General features: G+C 39.8%; 1 protein-coding gene across 1 annotated transcript in view; it reads left to right on the forward strand.

The window, feature by feature from the left end:
• Nucleotides 1–15,339, forward strand: part of LOC117346185 (vomeronasal type-2 receptor 26-like) — a 48,457-nt gene extending 33,118 nt beyond the window's left edge. The window contains exons 4-6 of the mRNA XM_033915587.1: nt 9,211–9,435; nt 13,255–13,381; nt 14,444–15,339. Coding sequence (XP_033771478.1) covers nt 9,211–9,435; nt 13,255–13,381; nt 14,444–15,339 — 1,248 coding nt within the window. The remainder of the gene's footprint in view (nt 1–9,210; nt 9,436–13,254; nt 13,382–14,443) is intronic.
• Nucleotides 15,340–25,265: the final 9,926 nt, after the last annotated feature.

Consider the following 25,265-nt stretch of genomic DNA (forward strand, 5'->3'; position numbering starts at 1 on the left):
GCAATATTAAGCTTATTAATTATACAAGTTAAAATCAGAGCCACTTGCCATAAGGAGTCCAAAGAGTGTAGAAAAAAGAAAAAATAAGAACAATTCATGCATATATAAACAGATGATTCAAAATAGCATTGCAGATAATGAAAATTAAGAGAGAGGCAGCAGAATTCATAATGAGTCATGCCGCGTTCCATTAGATTAAGCGAAGTGATGAAAATAAATAGTTATAAATTAATATGTGAGAAACGCCAGAAGAGTAGATCTGAAACAGAGCGAGGTGGTAAAATATAAATTATAATAGCAGCGCTAAAAATGCATGGCTGGATAAAAGCAGACGAACGAAGAGAAAAAAAAATACAGGTGTAAATATGAAAAGAAAACTTAAAAGGAAGCAATATCGGACTGAATTCATAAAACCAGATTTGCAAATTACTGTCAACATGTATAAGGAATCTCTTAGAGAAATATAAATGAGAAGAGCATGATAGAAAGATGAAATCAGAGGAGAAGCAAAAAGAATGAAGCAATACTAATACATGTGCTGGAAACTGCAGTGGAGGACAGGGGCCATTTTAGCTGATAAAAACACAAATGGGAGAAAAAAAGAAAAACATATAAGCGATCTTGTCCAAAAAAAGTATAGTGAACAGTCATAGAATGGGAAGAATCAGGGTTAGAAGGAATTCTTCTTTTGTAAATACTATCTCGATGAAATAGGGGAAATTAGAAGCAGGCAAACAGATCGTGTCAGAAAAAAGAAGGCAGCCTGCTAAAACAGAACAAAATGCTGCACTTGAGGGACAAGGGACAAGGGATCCGTGTTGCCATGAAGCAGCCGTCCATGAGATTCTTCCGATAAGGTGGGTCAGATTTCGGCAGGCTTGTAGAAATTTCGGGCCTTGTTCAGCAGAACCAGGAAGCAACAGCAGGCAAACTCAGCAAATGCTGATAAACTTTGAGAGAGTGAAGTCAGATGATGCAGGAAGAATCGATCACAGACTGGAGCAAGAAGGCTGGATCTGATCAAGGTATGTTTGCAGGAGGTCGGGTGAGTCAAATACTTTAGTAGAGTTATTTATTGTGATGACCATTCTGGATACTGGAGACCAAAACGTGCACTCATAGCCTTTAATCTCGGTCTCATTGCAAGGAAGGATTTCCTCTTTCTGGTAGCAGTTTTTGCTAAGTCAGGCACAATCAGAACTTTTCTTCCATTAACGGTCAGTCCTTGGTGGGTCCTAGCTGCAGTGAGGATTTGGAGAGCTTGGGGGAACCACAGAAATTTGGCTACCACAGGACGTGGAAGAGGTTGATTAAGGCGCACATGTGAAGGGACCCTGTGTGAGCGTTCAATATCCAGTGTGCAGGCAGGATCAAGATTTAGGGCTTTAGGGAGCCATTTAATTAGAAAGGCAGTCAAATCATTTTCCTCAATTCCTTCCTTTAATCCAATAATGCGCAAATTATTGCGTCTACTACGGTTGGCGAGGTCTTCAAGATCTTGTTCCAGTTTCTTTATATGTTTGTTAGTGAGATCTTGAAACTGAGCAGACTCCAGAGCTGCAGAATCAGCACGAGATTCAAGTTTTTCAATTCTCAGCTGTTAATGAGAGTTACTTACAAAGAGAAATTTTATCAATTTGATGATCCAGGGAAACTTAAGGAATTTTTATAATCACAAGAAACACCTATGATTTAAAGTTTAATTTATTTATGGAAGAAAAATTTTAGGAGATGGGTAGGGTGTTTTTAAATTTTGTTTTTTAGTTGATTACATGAATGAGAAATGTTTGGATTTAAAGGAAATATAGGAAATTTCTTTTTCTTCATATACTTTAATGGATACCGATATGGCTGCTGTAACTGAGGGAATAACTGTATTAGAATGATTAGAATAACTTCAAATTTAACTGAAATGGATTCTAATGCAGATTGGTGAAAGCAAATGAATGGGGGGAGTGTTGATGACAGTCATGTATGCCTGACACTAAAAGGATTCTAAGAGGGGGGAGGAGGAGTTTCGGATGGGGCCTTGTGAGATTCGTCTGGTCTGTGCATCCAGAAGGTTTCCTAGTGCTTGTGAGAGACGTCCTGGGCTCTATTGGGACAGGGTCTGGCACTGCGGGGTCAGCGTTGGAGCATTGGAGTAAGCTGACACAGAGGGCAGCGGCGGAGGTGGAGTCAGAGCCGGTGCCTCGCTGACCACTGCGTGCGTTCGTTGGTTATGTGAGGGGCGGCCTCGATTGCTCCCATGGGAAGGGCACATTCTGCTTGCGCTCCCTGAGAGGGAACGCTCAGTTCCTGGCTTTTAAATTCCCCTTGCGGCTTCCTCACGGGCTGCTGCTGAGGTGGCCGCACTGAGCTTGGGGCCGGGAGCGGGGTTCGCACTGTCTGACTGGCACATTAGTGGTCACCGGATTGTCTCTGGATCAGAGCCGCAGCAGTCGGCTTCCCACCCAATTCGTTGGGAGGGACAGACTCTCCGCGGTGAAATGAATAACCAGACAAAATGGGATGAACATGACAACGGGACTCGCCTTAAGGATTGATTTGTTGATTTGGACAAATGGCAAGTGACTTTGGCACCACGCATGGCTGCAGTGGATTGTGAGATCGAATCTTTGATTCAAATGGAAGAAGAAGCAAAACGGGCCCTACAGGCTACAAACTTGAATTTAGATGTGGATATTGAATGCCTGTTGCTCTGTGAGAATCACACAGCTATTGATTAGGGGAAGGACCATGTGCATCACGAGTTACATAAAGAGGTGGAAGTGATTGAAGGAGTCCTGGAAAGTTTTATAGCAAAAGATCAGTGAAGCCTTTGAGCAGCTTTCCTTTTTACAAGAGACACGCCAACAGTTGAACTTAGATCAAGGGGAAAAAAAATGGAAATCTTGGAGATAGAGTGGACCTGCCTTTCACTGAACATAAACTCAACAAATATCTCGTACAAAACCAATCCAACTTGGGTGCCAGCAAGAAACATTTCTTTGGAGCAGTGGTTCTAGTTCAGTCAGTACAAAAAGGACCAGGCAGAGATTGAAATGAAAGCAGCGACTCAGCTGAGAGATGCCATAGCATTCACCATTGTACAGACAAACAATGAGCTGAAGGCTCAACAAGTAGTCACAGAGTTTGACTCCTGCAAAAGAATGTAAGAGTTTAAGATAGCTTTGAGTGACCTGAGATGACAGGAGTAAAATAGCAGAGAAGAGATTGCAGTGATGGAGGATGATATTCAGTGCCTTGAAGAGGATCTGAGAGACAAACAAACCCACTTGAAGCTGGTATACACATGACTGGAGATCCGCACCTATTGCCCCAACATGGATCTGTGCAGAGATCAGGTGCAGTATGGGTTAACAGATGAGGTGTATCAACTGGAAGACATTATAGCAGCCCTGAAGCAGAAAACATAAGCTTGATTCTTATAATGTAATCCTAAGTTTATTAATGATTAATGAGAATATTTTATGAAATATTATAATATGTTTTTTAGTCTAAAAAAGTTTTATTACAGATAAATGATGTGGTAAAATTTTTTAATATGTTTTGGTCAATAGGTCTTAAATATTTAACAAAATTAAATATTAATTTATTCAGTTTTATGGAATGGAGTTAGGCAGAAGAATATGATATATGTTTGGGATGTATTTAATGAGAAAACTAAAGTCTTTTAAATGTATGGATGGATTTAATATGTATTTTATAGAAGAAATAGTAATATATAATACTTATGGGGGAGGAGAGAGGGTTTGTTGGGCTGTTCCTATGACTTCAAGTTATCGCAATATAAGTAGGGGAGGGATAAGGGTGGGATTAGGGAGGGGTTTGTGGGATATTATGAATATATTTTATAAAACATTAAGGGGGGAGGGATTTGATGCATAATAAATTAAGGGAAATGTTGGATTCAAAGGAATATTATAATAGTTTGAATTATTTGTTAGATAACAGATATGATAGGGATGAATGTATAAATGGAACGTAAAATACTTTTGTTAAATGTTAATGGTTTAAACCATCCAATAAAGAAGAAAACACTTTTATTTTTGAAAGATCAAAATATAGATATAGGTTTCATTCAAGAAACTCATTTGTCAGCCTTAGAGTCTCAAAAGCTAAAAGGAAGTTGGATTAAACATGTTTTTTATGCCCCAGCTGTTAAGAAGAAAGCAGGCGTTGCAATACTGGTAAATAAAAGATGTAATGCAAATTTTAAATTAATTGCTGCTGATCCTTTAGGGAGGTGGTTGCATGTGAATATGGTTCTGGGAAATACTTCCATGGCGCTTTTCAATGTATATGCACCTAATTTGAACCAACTTGAATATTTTAAATCTATACAACAATTGTTACCACTGGCTGCTTCTAATTTAGTGGTGGCTGGGGATTTCAATGCTGTTATTGATCCTATCATGGATAAAAAACCTAGCAGAGTTATGAAATCATTAGGATTAGATAATTTGATACAAAATTGTGATCTGAAAGATATATGGCAAATTTTTCATTTTAATGATCAGGAATTTTCGTTCTGCTCCCATGTTCATAAATCTTTTTCAAGAATAGATTATATATTTGTTTCAAATTCATTAGTTCAACAAGTAACAGAAGCTTCCATAGATCCAATTATTTTGTCTGATCATGGGGGAGTGTGGATTAAAATTAAAATACTTGATCAAGACGATAGTAGACCTATATGGAGATTTGATAATACATTGCTGGAGGAACCAAATTTTATAGAGGAAATACAATTGAAAATGAATGAATATTTTCAAATTAATAATACGGAAGATATCTCTATGGAAACGATATGGGATGCTTTTAAAGCAACCATAAGAGGTCAAATTATTTCATTTTCAGCTTATATTAAAAAACAAATTAAAAAACAATTTTTTAACCTGGAACAAAAAATAAAGGTATTAGAATTAAAATTAATTGATAAATGGGAATATTCTACATTACAAGACCTCTTGAAAGTGAAAGGAAAGTATAATGAGATTTCTTCTAAATTGATTAGAAAAGATCTATTTTCTCAACAAGCGTTGTATTATGGAAATTCAAATAAGGCGGGAAGATTATTGGCAAATTATTTGAAAGCAAAAAAAAGGAAAACTAAGATAATTGCAATTAAAGATGGTAAAAGGAATTCTTATTCTCAAATTGATTCTATTTTAAAACAATTTTTGAAGTTTTATAAAGATCTATATTCTTCTGAGCCTTATTTAGATAAAGAAAAGGAAGAAGTTGAATTTTTAAATTTGATTGAAGGACCGAAGGTTCCTGATCATATAAAAGAAAAGTTAGAAAAACCAATTTCGATAAATGAATTGCAGATAGCATTGAGGTCCCTTAGAGTTGGATCCACTCCAGGTGGTGATGGGTTTACAGTTGAGTTTTATAAATCATTTCAAATTACCCTGTTGCCATATCTTTTAAATTTATTTCAGTCTCAACTAAATAAAGGTTGTATTAAAGGTACCATGGCAGAATCATTAACTATAGTTTTGCCTAAGCCAAATAAAGATCCTACAGTGGTTTCAAACTACAGGCCTATTTCTTTAATTAATGTTGATGGAAAACTGTTAGCTAAAATTTTGGCTATACGTTTAGCTAAAGCTCTCCCTTTTATTATTGGAATGCACCAAACAGGATTCGTTGCTCAAAGACATTCTTCTAACAATACTAGGCTTGCATGTCATATGCTGAATTTGTCAAAAGCCTTAAATGATCTGATTTTTTCTGTATCCCTTGATGGAGAGAAGGCCTTTGATCATGTTGAGTGGACCTTCATGTACCAAGCGTTGGCATGGTTTGGCATTGGCTCAGGATTTATACAAATGGTTCAAACATTGTATAGTTCCCCTGTTGCTAAACTGTATATTAATAACAATTTTTCAGAAAGTTTTAGGTTGCAACGGGGGGTTAGACAAGGTTGTCCCTTATCTCCTTTGCTTTTTGATATTGTTTTGGAACACTTGTTATTAGCTATTCAACAGGCAGAGGAGATTCAGGGTATTCCCTATAAGGATCGAGAATATAAGATCTCGGCTTATGCGGATGATATTTTGCTCTATTTAAGAAATCCTGAGACAACCATTCCATGTTTACTTAAAATGATTGAGAAATTTGGGAAATTTTCAGGGTATAAGATAAATTGGTCTAAATCGGAAATTCTTCCACTCAACGTACATTGTACAAAAGGTTTGTTTGATTCATTTCCTTTTCTTTGGAAAGAAGATGGAATAAAATATTTAGGCATTGGGATTAAAAATACATTGGATGAAACAATGAAAATAAATGAAAAATCGTTATTGCAGAAGGTTACAGAAATGTGTGAGCAATGGAATCCTTTACACCTTTCATGGTGGGGGAGAGTCCAAACTATTAAGATGATGATTTTGCCTGTGGTTTGTTATCAGATGGGTATGTTGCCAGTATATTTTCAAGGGTCCTTTTATAAAAAATTAAATAGCATTCTGTTAAAATTTATTTGGCTGGGTAAAACTCCTAGAGTGGCTTTGGTATCCTTACAAAGATCAATTTCAGAGGGAGGGGTAAATTTTCCAAATTTTTATAGGTACCATCAACCCTATATTTTGCGCCAAGGTATGTATTGGATCCTCCCAGAACTCATGGAAAAACTTCCAGACTGGTTGTGGTTAGAATGGCAACTCATGTCTCCATTGCGCCTATGCCATATGCTCAGTATCAAAATGCCTAGCTACAGTAAAGACAATAGAATATTAGCCGATACATGGAAAACTTTATGGTATGTAAGCAATTTAACAACTATTCCAATTTATAAATCTACAAATCAATCTATATGGATAAACTCCAAGATTCAAATTGGCGGAGAAAGGCTAGTCTGGAAGCATTGGATGGTAGCAGGAATATGTATATTGGATGATGTTATTTCTAATGGTGCTATGCTTGAATTTTCACAGTTGCAACATAAATTTGGACTTAATAAATCAGAAAATTTTAGATGGTTACAAATGAAGCGTGCCATTCAGGCGGGGTTCCCTGATTGGAAAAACCTTAATAATCATTATAGTATGGAGTTTCTTTGTTTTCAGACAGACTTCTTGGGACACCAGGCCGCCCAGTGGTATAAAGTATTAAGTGGATTTACTAAAAAGAAATTAAAAATTTGTTTAAGAGATATTTGGAGCATTGAGATTAAGCATGAAATTACTGCATCTCAATGGCCACGAATTTGGTCTTGGAGGATGAAATGTACGGTGTCTGTATCTATGAGACAAACTTGGTTTTTTCTGTTACATAAAGCGTTATGGACCCCTGTTAGGTTGCAAAAATTAGATAGTTCTTTGTCTAATAGATGCTGGCATTGTCATCTAGAAGCAGGAACTTTAGATCATTTATTGTTTCATTGCCCATATATTATGAATTTTTGGAAATCAATTTGGGACCAAATTAATAATTTATTAGATAACCCAGTGGCATTATCCTATGATACTGTGATTTTTGGTATGGAAATGAGAGCAAAAAGTCAGATTTCTGCGAACAACAATAAATTATTACTAATAATGACTGGTGTTGCCATTCAGCAAATTACATATAATTGGAAGGATTGGAGGAGATTAAATTATAACTTCTGGTGGAATTCTTTATGTCATATCTATAAAATGGAAAGATTTATTGCTTTACAACGGGGATATTTTAAGAAATTTCAGGATGTGTGGAAACCATTAACAAAATATTGTAAGGATTAAATAAAATTGTTTCCCGTATATTTATCAGTTTATGGTGTAGGGAGGGGGGTATTTTATTATTACATATATTATATGATAATGGAATATATGGTGGGGAGGGATGGGAAAGGGGAGGGGATAAGAATTTATGTAATGTACCAATTGATTGCTTATAAGTGATGTATTTATTGTTACTGTGAATGAAAATATTTAACACTTAATGTAATTTTGAAAATAAATAAAGATTTAAAAAAAAAAAAATTCTCAGCTGAAACTGAGACAGAGAAGAGTTAATTCCAGCTAAATCTTCCTTTAATTCTTTTGTAGCCTCAAAATGTTTGGTGGTCAGTTCTCTTAGTGCTCTGAGTTCATCCAGCATGACATCGCTGGAGGTAGCAGCCTTTTTTTCAGGTGCCATTTTCTCTGGTGTCGGTGGATCTGGTTTAGTTCTTTTTAGTCCAGCAGTCGAACTAGGAGAGACATCCATCTTGCATGGTTTCGAAGCTGACATCTTCCTATATCAGTAAAGTGATAGTAAAGTTTTGAAAGGGAGCAAGGAGAAGTCTTGCAGGCAATAATAATAATGACAGTGGAGGAGGAGAGAAAGAATCAGGCGTCCATCTTGTCTGTGGTTCAGGCACCCCCCCCCCCCCCCTGGGTGGCTGTTACTATATTCAAACAGCAACCATTAAAATTTCTCAGTGCCAATCTCTCACAGTCCTCAGTGAAACCACCAGAGACTCAAAAAACTTTCAAAGTCCGTGGCTTTAAGTGTCCTTTCCTCAACGGACTAATTTAGTTTACTGTTTCATAAACTTAACTTAAATGTTATTTATTAAATAGTACTTAGCTTAGTCAGAATATCTCACAATGTTTCGGTAACCTGCTTTGTCTTTCCATGTCCAGGTAACTAGAGCTACATTAGAGGATAACATGCTTTTGCTCATTTAACCTTCGCAACCTTCCCTTATTCTCCATAGAATTGACTACAGGGCACATGTAAGTATAGACTTTCCCCAGTGGAGTCCAGAAGCCAGCTTTTAGGCAGCCATGTGCAAAATTGCTTTCCCCATTGACTTTAATGATAAAGAATGAAGTGAGTAATGAAAATGGTGTTCTTTTAAAAAAAATTTTTATTGATAAAGCAGCCAACAGCAATAAAGAAACAGAAACTACATCGCTGTAAATGGTTTTAAGTACAAAGATGAACCAGACAATTGAACTAAAGACGAACCAAGCTGAAAATGTTTACAGTGCATATCCATCAAATTTCTATACGGCAGGAAATTAAATGCGAATTGACCAACTTGTCAACTGCAGTTTTTTTCTATAGTTAAATGTTGGAAATTATATTTAAGGAAACAAATGTCACTGTTTCATGTTGCTTCAAAAGGAAACCCATTCATAAAATCAGGATCTGATTGGATGTGCTTGAAGTTAGCACTGTATCCCTATGATTATTTTCACTAATAAGATTAATTTGCTTTTCCATTAGCTTCATCGTTATCTGAAGAACCTCCACTTTAAGAACGCTCTGGGTGAGGAAATCTTTTTTGATGAGAACGGTGATCTCAGCATTGGATTTGATATATATATGATCCTTCTAGCCAATGGTACCACAAGAAAGGAAATAGTTGGAAGTTATAACCCTTATGCTCCATCGGGGAAGGATTTTACCATCAATGAGATGGCGATCGTGTGGGAGGAGCCATTTAGAGAGGTCAGATTTGAGTAACATGAAAACAAGATGGAAGACACTAAACCACAAACATACTAATCTTGTAGTTACAAATATATTTAACAATATCAAAGCTGATATTTACAAGAAATGATTACCCAAATTCGGACACATAAGTTAGGCATATATTTTTAGCCAACTTTTCAAGTGCAAACTCAACTAAATTTAGGCACCTAAAACTTAATGGGTGTATACGTATAGGCCAAAAAAGGAAATCCTGTGTGATTTACATAATTTGGTTATAGGAAATTATCCAAACCTTTTTTAAACTCTATTAAAATAACTGTTTTTACCATATCCTATGGTAACAAATTATATTTATTTTCTTTTATTCAGCTTTTTTAAAAAACTTTTTTTCATGTCTGGGGTTATATCATCAATAGTACACAGTGCCACTCAAATAATGTACCCTGTCACTCAAACTGTGCACACTACTGCTCCATGCTGCCCTCCAATGGCAAAAGGAAGCAAGTGGTAAATTTCATATTCTGAAAAAAACAGGAAAAACATATTTTGAACTCCAGCAAGTAGGTTGTGTTGCCTGGTAAACTTTCACAAAAAGGACACTAAGGCATTTACCCTCTCTTATACTAAGGTGCACTAACCAATTAGCGCTCACTAATCAAATTAGCGTGCGCTAAAAGCTAACGCATCCATAGATTAACATGCATCAGTTAGCGCACCGTAGTAAAAGAGGGCTTTGGTTCAATCAAGAATACATGCTTGTACAGCACTTGCTTACTTGATGTGCTAAAAAAAAACAAAAAAGTGGTAATATGGAAAATCAAGCAGTTAAATTTCCTGCTGTGGGAACATTTTTTTTTATTTCTAATGAATGAGTTTCTGCTTTAAGAAAGGTACAATGGGCAAAAATGATTTTCTATAATAAATCACAGATTGGACTGGCCTCAGCTGAAAATTCCAGATAAGTTTGCTCTCTTTTTCTATTTTAAGAACTTTTTGTGTAGTTAGCTCCATTTCCTGCTGTGAGAACATTTTGGTTGATTTTCCATATTATCAGGTTTATTTTTAGCACTTTGAGGTTTTTTAAGTGTTGTTTTTTCCTTGTAATATCAGCCAATGATATGATTTTGAGCTCCAGTATAGCGTAGTTTCCCTAGACAGCGAAGGCTGTTTTCTATGCTTGTTGACCTATGAGACTGTTTTGAGTAATATTTTCCTATTTATGTGGTATTTCAGTGGCAGGGAAGGTTCTGCTATAATATCTTCTCTGTTTTCAAACTAAGGGCTCCTTTTATGAAGGTGCACTAGGGTTTTTAGCACATGCACAAAATTGCCGTGCGCTATAGTGCATGTTAAGGCCCTAGCTCACCTATGTAAAAGAAGCACTAAACTTTTGATAATTGATTCTATATAATATGTCTTACATATTAATGTCCCAAATAATGATGTAAAATCTTTTCATGCACTTTTAAATCTGGAATGTGTATAACAACTTCCTCTTTCATAAAATATCCAAATATAATATTGATTTTTTTACATAGCCTCAGCCCCACTACTCCACCGCCAATTAGAAACTTACAGTGGGAAGCATTATGTGGACCTTCATCATTTAAATTTAAATCTTAGATAGAAATGTTTAAATATAGATATTCACTTTCACTTTAAAGCTACTTATCTTTATAGCTGAAATGACCCAGGAGAGGATGACTCCGGGTCATTTCAGCTATAAAGATAAGTAGCTTTAAAGTGAAAGTGAATATCTATATTTAAACATTTCTATCTAAGATTTAAATTTAAATTAAGGCCATAAAGTAAGAAAAATATTTATACAGATAAAGTTTATTGGCCAATGATGAAGGTCCACGTAATGAAGTTGTTATACATATTAATGTGACATACATTTGCATATTTAATTCTGCTCTGTTTTACCCATTTTTAAGACCTAAACCATAGAAGTTTATGGTTTATTTATACTTGATATACCACATCTTCCTTTGAATTTAAAGTGGTAGTTTTTCGGCTAGTGGGCGCTAATCCGATGCATGCGCTAAAAACACTAGCGCACCTTCATAAAAGGAGCCCTAAGATGAGTAGGCTGTACCGGGCCATGGTGAGCCCTCACCTGGAGTACTGGGTCCAGCACTGGTCGCCATACATGAAGAAGGACATGGTACTACTCGAAAGGGTCCAGAGAAGAGCGACTAAGATGATTAAGGGGCTGGAGATGTTGCTGTACAACGAAAGATTAGAGAAACTGGGCCTCTTCTCCCTCGAACAGAGGAGATTGAGAGGGGACATGATCAAAACATTCAAGGTACTGAAGGGAATAGATTTAGTAGATAAGGACAGGCTGTTCATCCTCTCCAAGGTAGGGAGAGGCACTCTCTAAAATTGAAAGGGGATAGATTCCGTACAAACATAAGGAGTTCTTCCTCACCCAGAGAGTGGTAGAGAAGTGGAACACTCTTCCAAAGTCTGTCATAGGGGAAAACACCCTCCAGGGATTCAAGACAAAGTTAGACAAGTTCTTGCTGAACCAGAACATATGCAGGTAGGGCTACTCTCAGTTAGGGCACTGGTCTTTGACCAGAGGGCCACTGCGTGAATGGACTGCTGGGCATTTTGGACCACTGGTCTGATCCAGCAGCGGCAATTCTTATGTTCTTATGATACTGGCATAGATCGAATTACAGTAGTCTGTCTGGCACTTACCGTTACTTCCCAATTACTGGGACTGTCATTGAAGCCATCTCCAGCTCATTCTGATTTATCTTTGCTATTTTTCAGACATAGACCTTAGTTCCCAACTATTGTAGTTGGCCATTGAAGAAATACTCTTGCCCAATATAACACATCAACAGCCATAAATTCGTTTGACTGCCAACTTTGATAAGTGTTTTTTGAAAGTGAGAATACATCTAACTAAAGTGATCCCAATGTAACGTGCCCACTTTTGATGAGGGTTTGTTTCATATTGTTTTGGGTTAAAAACGGCATCAAACAACATTGTTCAATACATTCCCCAATCAACCTGAATGACTGATTCCAAGTCAAACTAGTTTAATATATTATTTATATTTCCAATTAAATGGTGCTCATTCCTAACCCCTAGACTCTACTGAATTGTTTCATAAAGACTCAAGAGACTAACTGGTTGATATTCAAATCAATTTAGTCAACCACTGACTGATCTAATTGCTTTGTTGGGACTAGACACTAATTTTCAGTAGCACTTATAAAGTGCTGTTGAAATTTAAATTATCACCTATCTGAAAGGCCTGCTATGTTAGGGCTTTCTGGGGGAGGAGTCAACACTTGACCACTTAAGTTCTTTAAGGGCTAGGTTTAGCACATAAATTGACTCGCATAAAAGTCTGTCCGATCTGTACATGCTACCATTGACTGATTAGGTATGGAATATCAGCTTGGGTAGAATTCATCAAGGGGCGCTAACCAATTTAGTACATGCTAACCATTAGCATGTGCTAAATGTTGACTCCCATTATTTTCTTATAGCAATCTTACCATTTAGTGCTTGCTAATCAATGGAAAGTGCTACATCAGTTAGTAACCCTTGATGAATTCCCCAATTAAGCAACTACATGAAAGTTGGCTCAAAAATAACTAGATATTCAAAGATGAAACACAAACAGGGCCCAGATTTGAATATCTGAGAATAACTCCATTGACAGAGAGCAAAATTCTCACTGCTGCCTGTTAAATATTGACTCTAAGTGGACATAATTGCCTTTATTTAGAGAGAAATGTAATGCTGCATTTGAAAAGTCACAACCCAGGGTTACTTCAAGATTTTCAGATTTTTCTCTCCATCCTCAGACACCTCCACAGTCCAGATGTAGCCCAGATTGCCTTCCTGGATTCAGGAAATCAACCAAGAAAGGAAAGCCCATCTGCTGCTATGATTGTATCCCTTGTCCAAAGGGAGAAGTCTCCAACCAAACTGGTAAGTGATATCATTATAATGTGACATGCCCCAGCACTGATTATATTCAATACTGGGTCAACATTCAGCCTTGACTATAAAATTCAGATATTCAGGGCTGGCATCTAGATAATGTTAGTACACAAATAGATATGTAATGTATAAATTATTGTGTCAGTATTCAGTGCTACTTAACTGGGTGGGAGAGCCGCTGACATGGTTAAGCAGCAGAGATAGGTTTATATCTTGATTTTCAGTAGCAGATAAGAAATACGAGGTTTTATATCAGTTCAAAGATATGCATAGATAAATACAAGTGCTCATTTTGGCCAGGGCTTTACACAAATTACTTAGGGTGTACGTCTCCTTAGTCCTCTTCTAAGGTATATTTCCTCATACAAAATAAAGAAAAATAAAATTGCAGCTTCACTGTATAATTGGTGGCACATACAGTACATGTATAGATTTTTTAAATGATGTGGCACTCATAGGAACATATAAACAGCACACTAATAAAATTACATACCAACTTTTTTGGACCTCCACTGTTGTTTGTTGGTTCTAGACTTGTGGGTGGAGGCTTCTCCCCTGGTTTTTGTTCTCACTCATAACATAACATAAGAACAGCCATACTGGGTCAGACCAATGGTTCATCTAGCCCAGTTTCCTGTTTCCAACAGTGGCTAATCCAGATCACAAGTACCTGGCAGAAACCCAAATACAAGCAGTGGCTTCCCCCATGTCTGTCTCCTGCAGAGCTTTCTGTAAAACCCTGCTTGAATGGAGTATGTCCTGATCTGACTATCTCACTTGTGGTCTCATGTCCTAGTGGAATACATAAAACTGCACCACCATTGTGTAAGAGATATGAAATCCTTCAGAACTGAACGCTTAAGACACAAACACTTTTAACAGATTATGTATAATAAGATTTGCAGGAAGATCATTGTTACTTGTTTCAAGTTTATTACTGTCTGCTAAAATTGATTTTGAAAATGCATTAATATGAGGGAAAAGTGTTCATTTGTAATCCTGTAACTGATGTTATTTATGAGATAATGAGACAATATTTTTCATTCTCAGATATGGATACCTGTATAATATGCTCAGAGGACCAATGGTCCAATTCAGACAGAGATGCCTGCATCCCCAAAATTATAACCTTCCTCTCCTATGAAGAGCCTTTGGGCATAGCTTTGACTCTTATCAGCATTATCTTCTTTTTAATCGCTGCTGCCATTCTGGGGATCTTTATTTATTACCATGACACTCCCATAGTGAAAGCCAACAACCGGAACTTGAGCTATATTCTCCTTATCTCCCTCATGCTCTCCTTCCTCTGCACCTTGGAATTCATTGGACGTCCAGAAAAAATGACTTGTCTCCTCCAACAGACTGTGTTTGCGATCACTTTTTCCATCGCTCTCTCCTCAGTACTAGCAAAAACTATCACTGTGGTCATGGCATTTCATGCCACCAAACCTGGAAGCAAGCTCCGGAAATGGATGGGTTCCAGGTTCTCTAACTCTATAGTCTTTTCCTGTTCTCTTATTCAAATTGTTCTGTGTCTTTCCTGGTTGTTCACTGCTCCCCCATTCCTGTATCATAATATGAGATCAGAAATTGGATTAATATTAATTGAATGCAATGAAGGGTCAGTAATTTCATTTTACTGTGTTCTGGGTTACCTGGGATTTCTGGCTGGTGTCAGCTTCATCGTAGCTTTCCTAGCAAGAAATCTACCTGACAGTTTCAATGAGGCCAAGTACATCACCTTCAGCATGCTGGTGTTCTGCAGTGTGTGGGTCTCCTTCATCCCAACGTACCTGAGCACCAAAGGCAAGTACATGGTGGCAGTGGAGATATTTGCTATTCTGGCCTCTAGTGCTGGATTGTTGGGCTGGATCTTTATTCCCAAGTGCTACATTATTCTGCTGAAACCTGATAGGAACAGCAGGAAATACCTAACAAAAAACTAGAATGATTAGTGTTTCTGGAAATAATGGACCATCTCAATGTTGCCTCATTATTCAACACAAATCCCAGTACAGACCATTGAGGTACTCCACTTGTGACCCTTCTCCATTTAGATAATTGCCCATTCTCTGTTTCCTGACTTTAGCTAGTTTGCAATTAACAACCTTGCATTCCAATACTCTACTTTTCTAAGGAGTCTCTCATAAAGTAATTTGGCAAGTCATGAAATCACCATTTTCACTTCTAATTGCCACTCATGTCTATATTTTCAAACTGGCTGCCCCCATTGTACCTGCTGGCAAGTTTACAAGCACTCCAACACAATCTTATTCTAAATATATTATATTTAACAAAAGGTTTTGTTCTTTTCTCAGCAATCTGGACAAAAAGGGTCTTCATATCAGTTTCCACACAATAAAAAATTCAAAAGAACATTAAGGGTTCCTTTTACTAAGGTGCGCTAGTGCGTCTTAGCATACGCCAAGAATTAGTGCGTACTACATGCTAACACGTGGCAATGCGTCCATAGGATATAATGGACGCGTTAGCACTTAGCGTGCAATCCTAAATGTTTTACTAGTATGAATATACGAAACAAACTGAAAAAAAAAAATATCTGGAAAACAAGGAAATATGAAAATGACCTTAAACTCAACTAATTACATCCTCCACAGAGCATGAAACAAGAAGCCAGCTAATGGAAGTTTGTGAGTTTTTTTTTTAGTTCAAACACTTTATTGAAATTTGTGTTATATATCAAACAAGAAAACAACCAGAAAACCCAAGGTCAAGAAGAATAAAGGTATTGCCATATAGATATTACTATCTGTGAAGTTGCACCAATCATGTACAGCATTACCTAAAATTTAAGAAAGAAGTAAAATAAATGCAGAAACCCATAGAAAATACAAAAAGTATAAAAATAGAGTGTTACCAATGCAGTTATGTCAATGAAAATAAATTGAATAAAAGACTGTTCAGCTATAAAAACAAAAGAAGAACAATTCAACCATTCCATCACCTAAGAGGACTTGGTATCTAGTCTCTACCTTGACTCATAAGATCACAATAATCCTGCAGTGCAACCATTCTTTTCTGCTGCATAGAGATCATATTTGGTTGTTAAACATATAGCCTCCCTCAGCTCTCACCTGGACAAACAAGGCATAACCTCCTACAGCTATGCCGATGACATTACCATTCTCATACCCTTCGATCAACCTGAACTCTCCATGACGAACACAATATACCAAACACTAAAATCAATTGCAACCTGGATGAAAGATCACAAACTGAAATTGAACCCAGATAAAACGAAATTCATCCTCCTAGAAAAAAACAAAATACCAACCATAACCAACATTGAAATCAACGCAATCAACTACCCCATACAAACCACCCTAAAACTGCTTGGAATAACTATCGACAGATGCTGCACCATGCAACCGCAAATCAATAAAACAATGCAAAAGTCATTCTTAGTCACGAGAAACTTAAAACAAGTTCGGAAATTCTTCGAGAAAACTCAATTCCAGCTCATAGTTCAGTCCTTAATACTAGGCCTACTTGACTACTGTAATATCCTCTACCTCCCATGCCCTACAACCATAACAAAACAACTACAAACTATCCAAAACACAGCACTAAGACTCATCTACTCATTAAAGAAACATGATCACATTACAGAAGCATATTTCCAATCGCACTGGCTTCCAATCCCAGCAAGAATACAATTTAAATTCTAAAGCCTACTATTTAAGACTTTATATGGAGACAGTGCAAACTATCTGAATAACCGCCTCATCCACAACACCGCAACCAGACATAGGAAAACTCACACCCCATTCTCATACCCCCCAATTAAGGAGGTCAAACGGAAAAAACTATATGATGGCCTCCTGGCCACTCAAGCAGCCAAACTAGACAACCAAATCGCCAATCTACTGACGGCATCCCTTGACTTTTACAAAAGAAATAAAGATCATACTCTTCAAGAAAACTCTGAAAAAAGAAATAATACCGCAAGTCTCAAACTCCACTTCTCACTAAAGCCAACTACCCCAAACAAATAACCTTACCCATTTCTTACTCTTTTTGAAAATGACCAATTTTTTTTTTTTTTTTGTAAGTTCTTGTTGTAGTATATCTTGGATAATTCTTTTGTAATCCACTTTGAACTGCAAGGTAATGGCGGAATAGAAATCCCTAATGTAATATAAACATACCATGTTCCACCAAGCAGTGTGCAATAGTGAGGATGAATTTTTCCAATGGGTTAGAATAGTTTTTAATGCAATTGAGAGTAATGCTTTAAGCACGTGAACTGAGGGTTCATGTAATACAGTATTGAGGCCATGTTGACCATAGATCACCATCACCAAGGTAAGGGATTCCATAATATCTAGAACAGGGGTCCCCAAAGTCCTTCCTTGAGGGTCTAATCCAATCAGTTATTTAGGATTTCCCCAGTGAATATGCATGAGATCTATGTGCATGCACTGCTTTTAATGTATATTCATTGGGGAAAACCTGAAGACCCAACTGGATTCGGCCCTCAATGAGAGACTTTGGGGACTCCTGATTTAGAATATTTCAGGTTGTGACCCATATTTGAGACCAAAATTGGTGAACAATAGCACAGGAAAAGATCATATGATCTAGAGATCCAACAGAAAAGTGACATGACCAACACTTATCATCTACTTTATCTAATTTATTAGAAATCTTGGCCAATTTTATTGGAGTCCACAAAGATTTATGCAGAAGGAAAAAGAGGGACTGGGTTATTGCAGAAGACCGCAGAGTTTTGAAAGATTCAGTCCATATCTGTGGCCATACATAACTGTCAATGCAAATACCAGTGTCTTTTTCCCAAATAGAATGAAGACCCTCTATGGTGAAGGACATATATTTCCTTAAAATCTTATACTAGTTAGTGGCCTCCTGTTTAACTGAGGAAATCTTATCACATGTAACCATCAATATGCAGGTTTGTCTTTTCTAAGATTATGGTTTTTCAATAATGTACTGATGGCTGATCTGATTTGTAACCACTTGAAATGTTGGGTGGAAAATATGTTATATTTAGAGGCAACAGCTGAGAAACTTTTCTAAGAAGATTGTGAGTAAAGATGGGATATTTTCCATAAGCCAGCATTGCTCCAAGTCGGCCAATATATAGGTTTGTTTTGTATGAGCAGACTGGAGATCTAACTTAGTGGCATGGAAGTAGTTTCATCCAACTTGGAGAGGATTTTATCCAATTCTTGTAGTGCCAGTTTAGTGGTGGAGATAACTTTGTTAATCTTCAAACAGTCAGCTTTCCCTGAGAAGGGGACCACTTCTACTGGGAATTCAGACAAAATCCAACGCTCCAGTACTAGCCACTTGGGAAGAGGATGAGACCTACTGCCACTGATCCATTTAAAGGTTTGTCTCATTATAAAAGCAATGTGGTAGTCCATAAAATTTGGGAAGTTGACTCCCCCGTTCAATTTATCATTCTTTAGTTTCTTCATGCTAATTCGGGGAGGTTTGTTGTTCTACAAGAATGAAGTCAGTAGTTTGTCAATCTTAGCATAAGCCTGTGCTTTTAAAAATACTCAGGATGTAGTTCACTACTGGTGAGATCATCATTTTGATGGATTCCAAATGTCCCCACCACAATAACTTCATAGGAGACCATTTATTTGTCATGCTCAAATTGAATGAAGGATATAGGTTGTGTTATACTCCACAGTGTCTGCCACAGAAGACTCAAAATATAGCCCCAAATATTTTAGTTTGCTAGTGGACCACTGAATATCGGGCCTTACACCTGAGCAGTTTAGTGGCATGACTTCCATCTTGGAGACATTTAATTTGTATCCAGAGCAATGGGAGTAGTCAGTAATCAAGCTGATGAAAGGAGAGGTGTAGCCTCTTGTGTAATGCACCTCATCTGCATCTTAAATAATAAAATGCTAGCACTTGCACTGCGTGTTCCCTGATCCCTTTTCTGTCACGCTGTGCTGGCGAGAGTATGCATGCGCGCTTAATACGTCACCAGGATCCACTCCACAAGCCGGGACCGCAGACAGCCGCATATCGCCTCCACAAGCCCTTACTGGAGGATCGCCAAGAGAGCTCCCAGAGAATGCTGCGGCAGCGGGGGGTCAGAGGAGAGGGACCGGCGCCGAGGGAGAAGGCATCGCCGCCGAGCGACCCCAAGGGCAGAGGCAGCCCGTGCGCACAGTGGACCAAGCGCGAGGACGGCCGCACGCACAAACTGACAATTAAAACGGCTCATACCGCAGCCCCGCCACAAGCCCTCAGCCCCCGAAGCGCAGCAGCCCTTCATTGACTGGCGGTGACCTGGGAAGGGGTGGGGGAGGAGGAGGAGGAGGAGGATCTCGCACACAACCATCTCCCCCATCTCATTTCCATCCCTGGATTCAGTTCCGTTTCTCCTAGCGGCTCGCTGGCATGCAGACCTCAGTTTCCCCGCCCCTCCCCCCGGAGGGACCCGACGGACTGAGGGAAAAGGAGACGGAATGAAGCGGTGGCTGCGAAAACTTTCTTAAAGGGACAGTAATACTCCTCTCTGGACATATGCTAAAGGCCAGATCGCGGGAAGGGAAGGGAGGGCCAAAGGCCAGATTGCAGGAAGAGAAGGGGGGTGAGGGGAAATGCTGCTGCTGCTGCTGCTGCACAGGGGGCAGGAAAACACACACAAAGACAGACAAAGAAAGGGGGCCAGGGAGAGAGAAAGACACAGAGAGACAGAAAGAAAGAAAGACAGACAGGCATATATTCTAGCACCCGTTAATATAACGGGCTAAAAGACTAGTAAGCAAATAACTTGATATCTGAATCTGTAAATTGAAATCCTTTGATGGTCTGTGAGGCTCTAATTGATATCAATAATGGTTCTAGTGAAATGTTAAACAATAGGGGGACAATGGGCATCCCTGTCTTGTCCCCCTACTAGGACAAAATGGAGCTGAGAACATATCATTCATATATACTCTTGTAGTGGGAGATGAATATAGAACTTTGACCATATCAATGAAAGAAAAGAGAAGCCAAACCATGCTAAATAAAAATCTTAAATAAAAAGGGCCACTTGACTCTACTGAATGCCTTTTTGACATCTAATCCCATAGTAAATGTTGGTCTGTTTGACTAGCATGTGATATGAAAGCAGAGATGAGGCGAGAATGCAAAAGTGGTAACACGATTGTTATGGGAGACTTCAACTATCCCGGGATAGACTGGAATCTTGGAAACTCAAAATGTGCTATGGAGACTGGATTCCTGGAAGCTATACAGGACTGCTTCATGGAACAGCTTGTCAGAGAACTGACGAGAGGGAATACCACTCTGGACCTAATCCTCAATGGCCTAAGAAGACCTGCAAAGGAAGTGGAAGTAGTGGGACTGTTGGGAAACAGCGATCACAATATGATCAAGTTCAAGGTTGAAGTAGGAATATCGAAGGGGAAGAGAACCAGAGTGATGACTTTGAACTTCAAGAAAGGAAACTACAAAGCGATGAGAGTAATGGTAAAAAAAATTTAGGAACATCTCAAGGAAATCACAGACTGTAGAGCAAGCCTGGTCATTATTAAAGGACATGTTGAGCAAAGCGCAAAATCTGTATATCCCCAGATTTAGAAAAGGATGCAAAAAGAACTGAACTAAAGACCCGGCGTGGATAACTAAAGAAGTGAAGAAAGCGATAGGAGACAAGAAATATTCATTCCGGAACTGGAAAAATGACAAAACCAGGGAGAACTGGAAAGAGCACAGGAAGCATCAAAAGGAATGTCACCTCGTAGACAGAAGAGCAAAAAGAGAATATGAAGAGAAGCTAGCCAGGGAAGTGCAAAATTTCTTCAGATATGTTAAAGGGAAGCAGCCGGCAAGGGAGGAAGTAGGACCGCTGGATGACGGAGATAGGAAAGGAGCGGTGAAGGAGGAGAAAGAAGTGGCAGATAGACTAAACATGTTCTTTTCATTAGTATTTACAAAAGAGGATACATCCAACATGCCAGAATCTGAAAAAATCTTCACAGGAAATCAAGCAGAAAAATTAACATCAATGGAGGTAAGCCTCGAAGATGTACATAAGCAAATAGATTAAAAAGTGACAAATCCCAAGGCCCAGATGGAATCCACCCTACGATTTTGAAGGAACTAAAGGAGGAAATAGCGGAACTACTACAGCAGGTTTGTAACCTATCCCTGAAAACAGGCGTGATCCCGGAGGATTGGAGGATAGCTAATGTTACGCCCATCTTTAAAAAAGGACCCGGAGAGTGTGTGGCGCAGTAGTCAGAGGAGTGTGTGGTGCAGTGGTTGAATCTATAGCCTCAGCACTCTGGGGTTGTGGGTTCAAACCCCATTCTGCTCCTTGTGACCCTGGGCAAGTCACTTAATCCTCCATAGCCCCAAGTACGTTAGATAGATTGTGAGTCCACCGGGACAGAGAGGGAAAATGCTTGACTACCTGATTGTAAAAACTGCTTAGATAATCTTGATAGGTGGTATATAAAATCCTAATAAACTTGAAACCGGTAAGTCTGACTTCTTTTTCGGGAAAGCTGGTGGAAACGCTGATAAATGACCCTATCCAACCTACCATAAAGATACTAGGTGTAACTTTGGATCAGTACCTAACCATGAGAGACCAGGTGGACTCCTTGATCAGGAAGGGATTTTTCACTCTCTGGAAACTCAGATCTATTAAAGCTTATTTCGATACAGTGGCATTCAGAACCCTAATCCAATCCCTCGTACTGAGTCTACTTGACTACTATAACATCGCCTATTTAGCAATTTCCCAAAAGAACATACAGCGTTTACAATTGATGCAAAATGCAGCAGTCAAACTGATCTTTGGGCTGAGGAAGTTTGACCACATGACACCCTAATACCGGCAGCTGCATTGGCTGCCAATGGAGGCGTGCGTAAATTTTAAATTTGCCTGCTTCTGCTTCAAAGCACTACACGGACTTGCCCCTAAATATATAATGTAATGTAATGTAATGTAATTTATTTCTTATATACCGCTACATCTGTTAGGTTCTAAGCGGTTTACAGAAAATATACATTAAGATTAGAAATAAGAAAGGTACTTGAAAAATTCCCTTACTGTCCCGAAGGCTCACAATCTAACTAAATATAACTGACATTTTCGTCTTCTCAGCCAACAGACACAAGAGAAGCTCACATTCCAACTTCGTTTCCCCCCCAGTGAGAGGTTGTAAACTGAAAAAACACCATGAACATCTTCTCTCGCACCAAGCAGCATCATGGGGTAAAGACCTACAACAATTGCTTTCGCCCACTACTTATGAGGAATTTAGGAAATGTCTGAAAACACACCTGTTCCTAAAGTATTTAGACAACTGATCCTCTCTTCTCTCTCCCCTCTATAGCAATTAACTTGTTCTATTGATCACTCTCTCCTCAAAAATGGATTTCTTGTCCTATTAACCCTCTTTCTTCCTCCCCTCTTAAAGTCAATCAATTTGTACCTTTGCTTAATCTTTGTAAACCGCATAGAACTTCACGGTATTGCGATATATAAACTGTTATTATTATTATTATTATAAAAGACAGCATCGATGAGCATCTAGAAAGAAACAAACTGATGAAAACAAGCCAGCACGACTTCTGCAAGGGAAGATCATGCCAAACAAAATTATTGCACTTCTTCAAAGGAATTAACAAACAAATGGACAAAGGGGACCCCATAGACATCGTATACTTCGATTTCCAAAAAGCCTTTGACAAGGAACCCCATGAACGCCTACTACAGAAACTGAAGAACTATGGGGTAGAAGGAGATGGATCAAAAATTGGTTGGTGAGTAGGAAGCAAAGGGTAGGAGTGAAGGGCTACTACTCTGACTGGAGGAGGGTCATGAGTGGTGTTCTGCAAGGGTCGGTACTCAGGCTGCTGCTGTTCAATGTATTTATAAATGTTCTAGAAACAACTCCCAGATCCTTCTGACCAGGCTAATCTTTTATCCTTCAGCACATTCTCTAACTTTAAACTTCCATCTTTGGCTGACCTTCTTAAAGTTTTCCAATCTATAAATGCCCCTAATAACCCATCAGAAAGCATCCCTCCCTCAATTCTAAAAAAAATCTTTTCTATTTTCAGCCTATTTATACTGGAAATGGTAACTAAAAGCTTAGAGGGGCATAATCCAAAAAAACGTCTAAGTCCTCTTTTGGCCTAAGACCTTAAACATTCAAAGCAAAAGCAGGTAAAGTGTCTATAACCAAAACAAACGTCCTTGTTTTGATTATGGCCAGACTTTACTAAACGCCCAGATCACCACTACGTCTACAAGTACACCCCCACGACGTCTACACTTTTTGGCCATAATGAACCAAAAAAACGCCTAAGCCCCAAACGTCCAACAGAAGGGCTTTTAGGCGAAGGAGGAGCCAGTCCTTCACCTAAAAGCTGGATTCTGTAACCGGTGTCTGTCAAAAACAACACCGGTTACAGAATCCCCCCCACAACGATCCAAGCAGGAGGGTGCCCAAGCCCTCCTGTCATGTCGAACCGCGAACCCCCCCTGACAACATTGGGGCAAGAGGGAGCCAAGCCCTCTTGCCCCGTGGCAGCCACGGCACCCACGATGATATCGGGGCAAGAGGGAGCCCCCCGACTCGATATTGCCAGGAGGGAGCCCAAGCCCTCCTGGCCCCGACGACCCCCCTCCTACACAACGGGCCAGGAGAGAGCCCAAGTTCTCCTGGCCCCAGCGACCCCCCGACTGGCCCATGTGCTTAAGGCCTTGCCCACAGGAGGGATCTAAGGCTCCCGGGCCTATTCTGATTGGCCCAGGCACCTCAGGCCCAACCTGTGGGTGGGGTTTCTGCCGCCTAGGCCAATCTGGCCCCATTATGGACCCGTCTGGCCTGCCGGATGGGCGGGCTTAGCACCCGTCCATCTGGCCAACTGTTACAGGTACGGGGAAGGGGTGGGGGATCATGGGGTCAGACGGGAGGTTGTGGGTGGTGGGGGGGTCCAATCGGGGGTACTGGTGGGGGCGGTCATTGAGGGGAGGGGGTTGTGTTGAGAGCTGGAGGGCCTGGGATCCCTCCTGCCCGTATTGTAGTGGGGGTGGGGGTAGGGGGTCACTAGGGCCAGGAGGGCTTGGGCTCCCTCCTGGCCTAATCCAGTCAGGGGGTTGCCAGGGCCAGGAGAGCTTGGGCTCTTTCCTGGCCCGTTGTGTCAGAGGGGGAGGTCGCCAGGGTCTAGGAGAGTTGGGCTCTCTCCTGGCCCGTTGAGTCGGAGGGGGATTGCCGAGGCCAGGAGGGCTTGATCTCCTTCCAGGCCATATCAAGTTGGGTGGGCATGATCGCTGGGCCAAGAGGGCTTGGGCTCCCTCTTGCCCTGATATCATCGGGGGTGCCGCGGCTTCCGCGGGGCAAAGGGCTTGGGCTCCTTCTTGCCCTGATATCATCAGGGGGGTCGCGGTTCAACAGGGCAAGAGGGCTTGGGCTCCCTGTTGCCATGATATTGTCGGGGGTGCCGCGGCTGCCGCGGGGCAAGAGGGCTTGGGCTCCCTCTTGCCCCGATATCATCGGGGGGGTCGCGGTTCGATGGGGCAAGAGGGCTTGGGCTCCCTCTTTCCCTGATATCGTTGGGGAGGTGATGTATCGTTGCAGGAGAAATTGGCCATCTCCTCTGCCGCGATGCGATCACTCCTGTACCCGAACTGCCTCAACCCGCGGCAGGAGAGATTGGGCATCTCTCCTGCCGTGGGTTGCGGCAGTTTGGGTAGAAGGGTGATCGCATCGCGGTAGGGGAGATGAGGCATCTCTTCTGCCACGATGGTTGTGGTGGGTAGGTTGCCGGGCCACAAAACTGATCGCGCCAGCGGCCATCAGCTCAGCGGTCCCTTTTTCGGCACTTAGACCTG

This window comes from Geotrypetes seraphini, chromosome 12 (genome assembly GCF_902459505.1).
Source record: "Geotrypetes seraphini chromosome 12, aGeoSer1.1, whole genome shotgun sequence".
Lineage (NCBI taxonomy): Eukaryota > Metazoa > Chordata > Amphibia > Gymnophiona > Dermophiidae > Geotrypetes > Geotrypetes seraphini.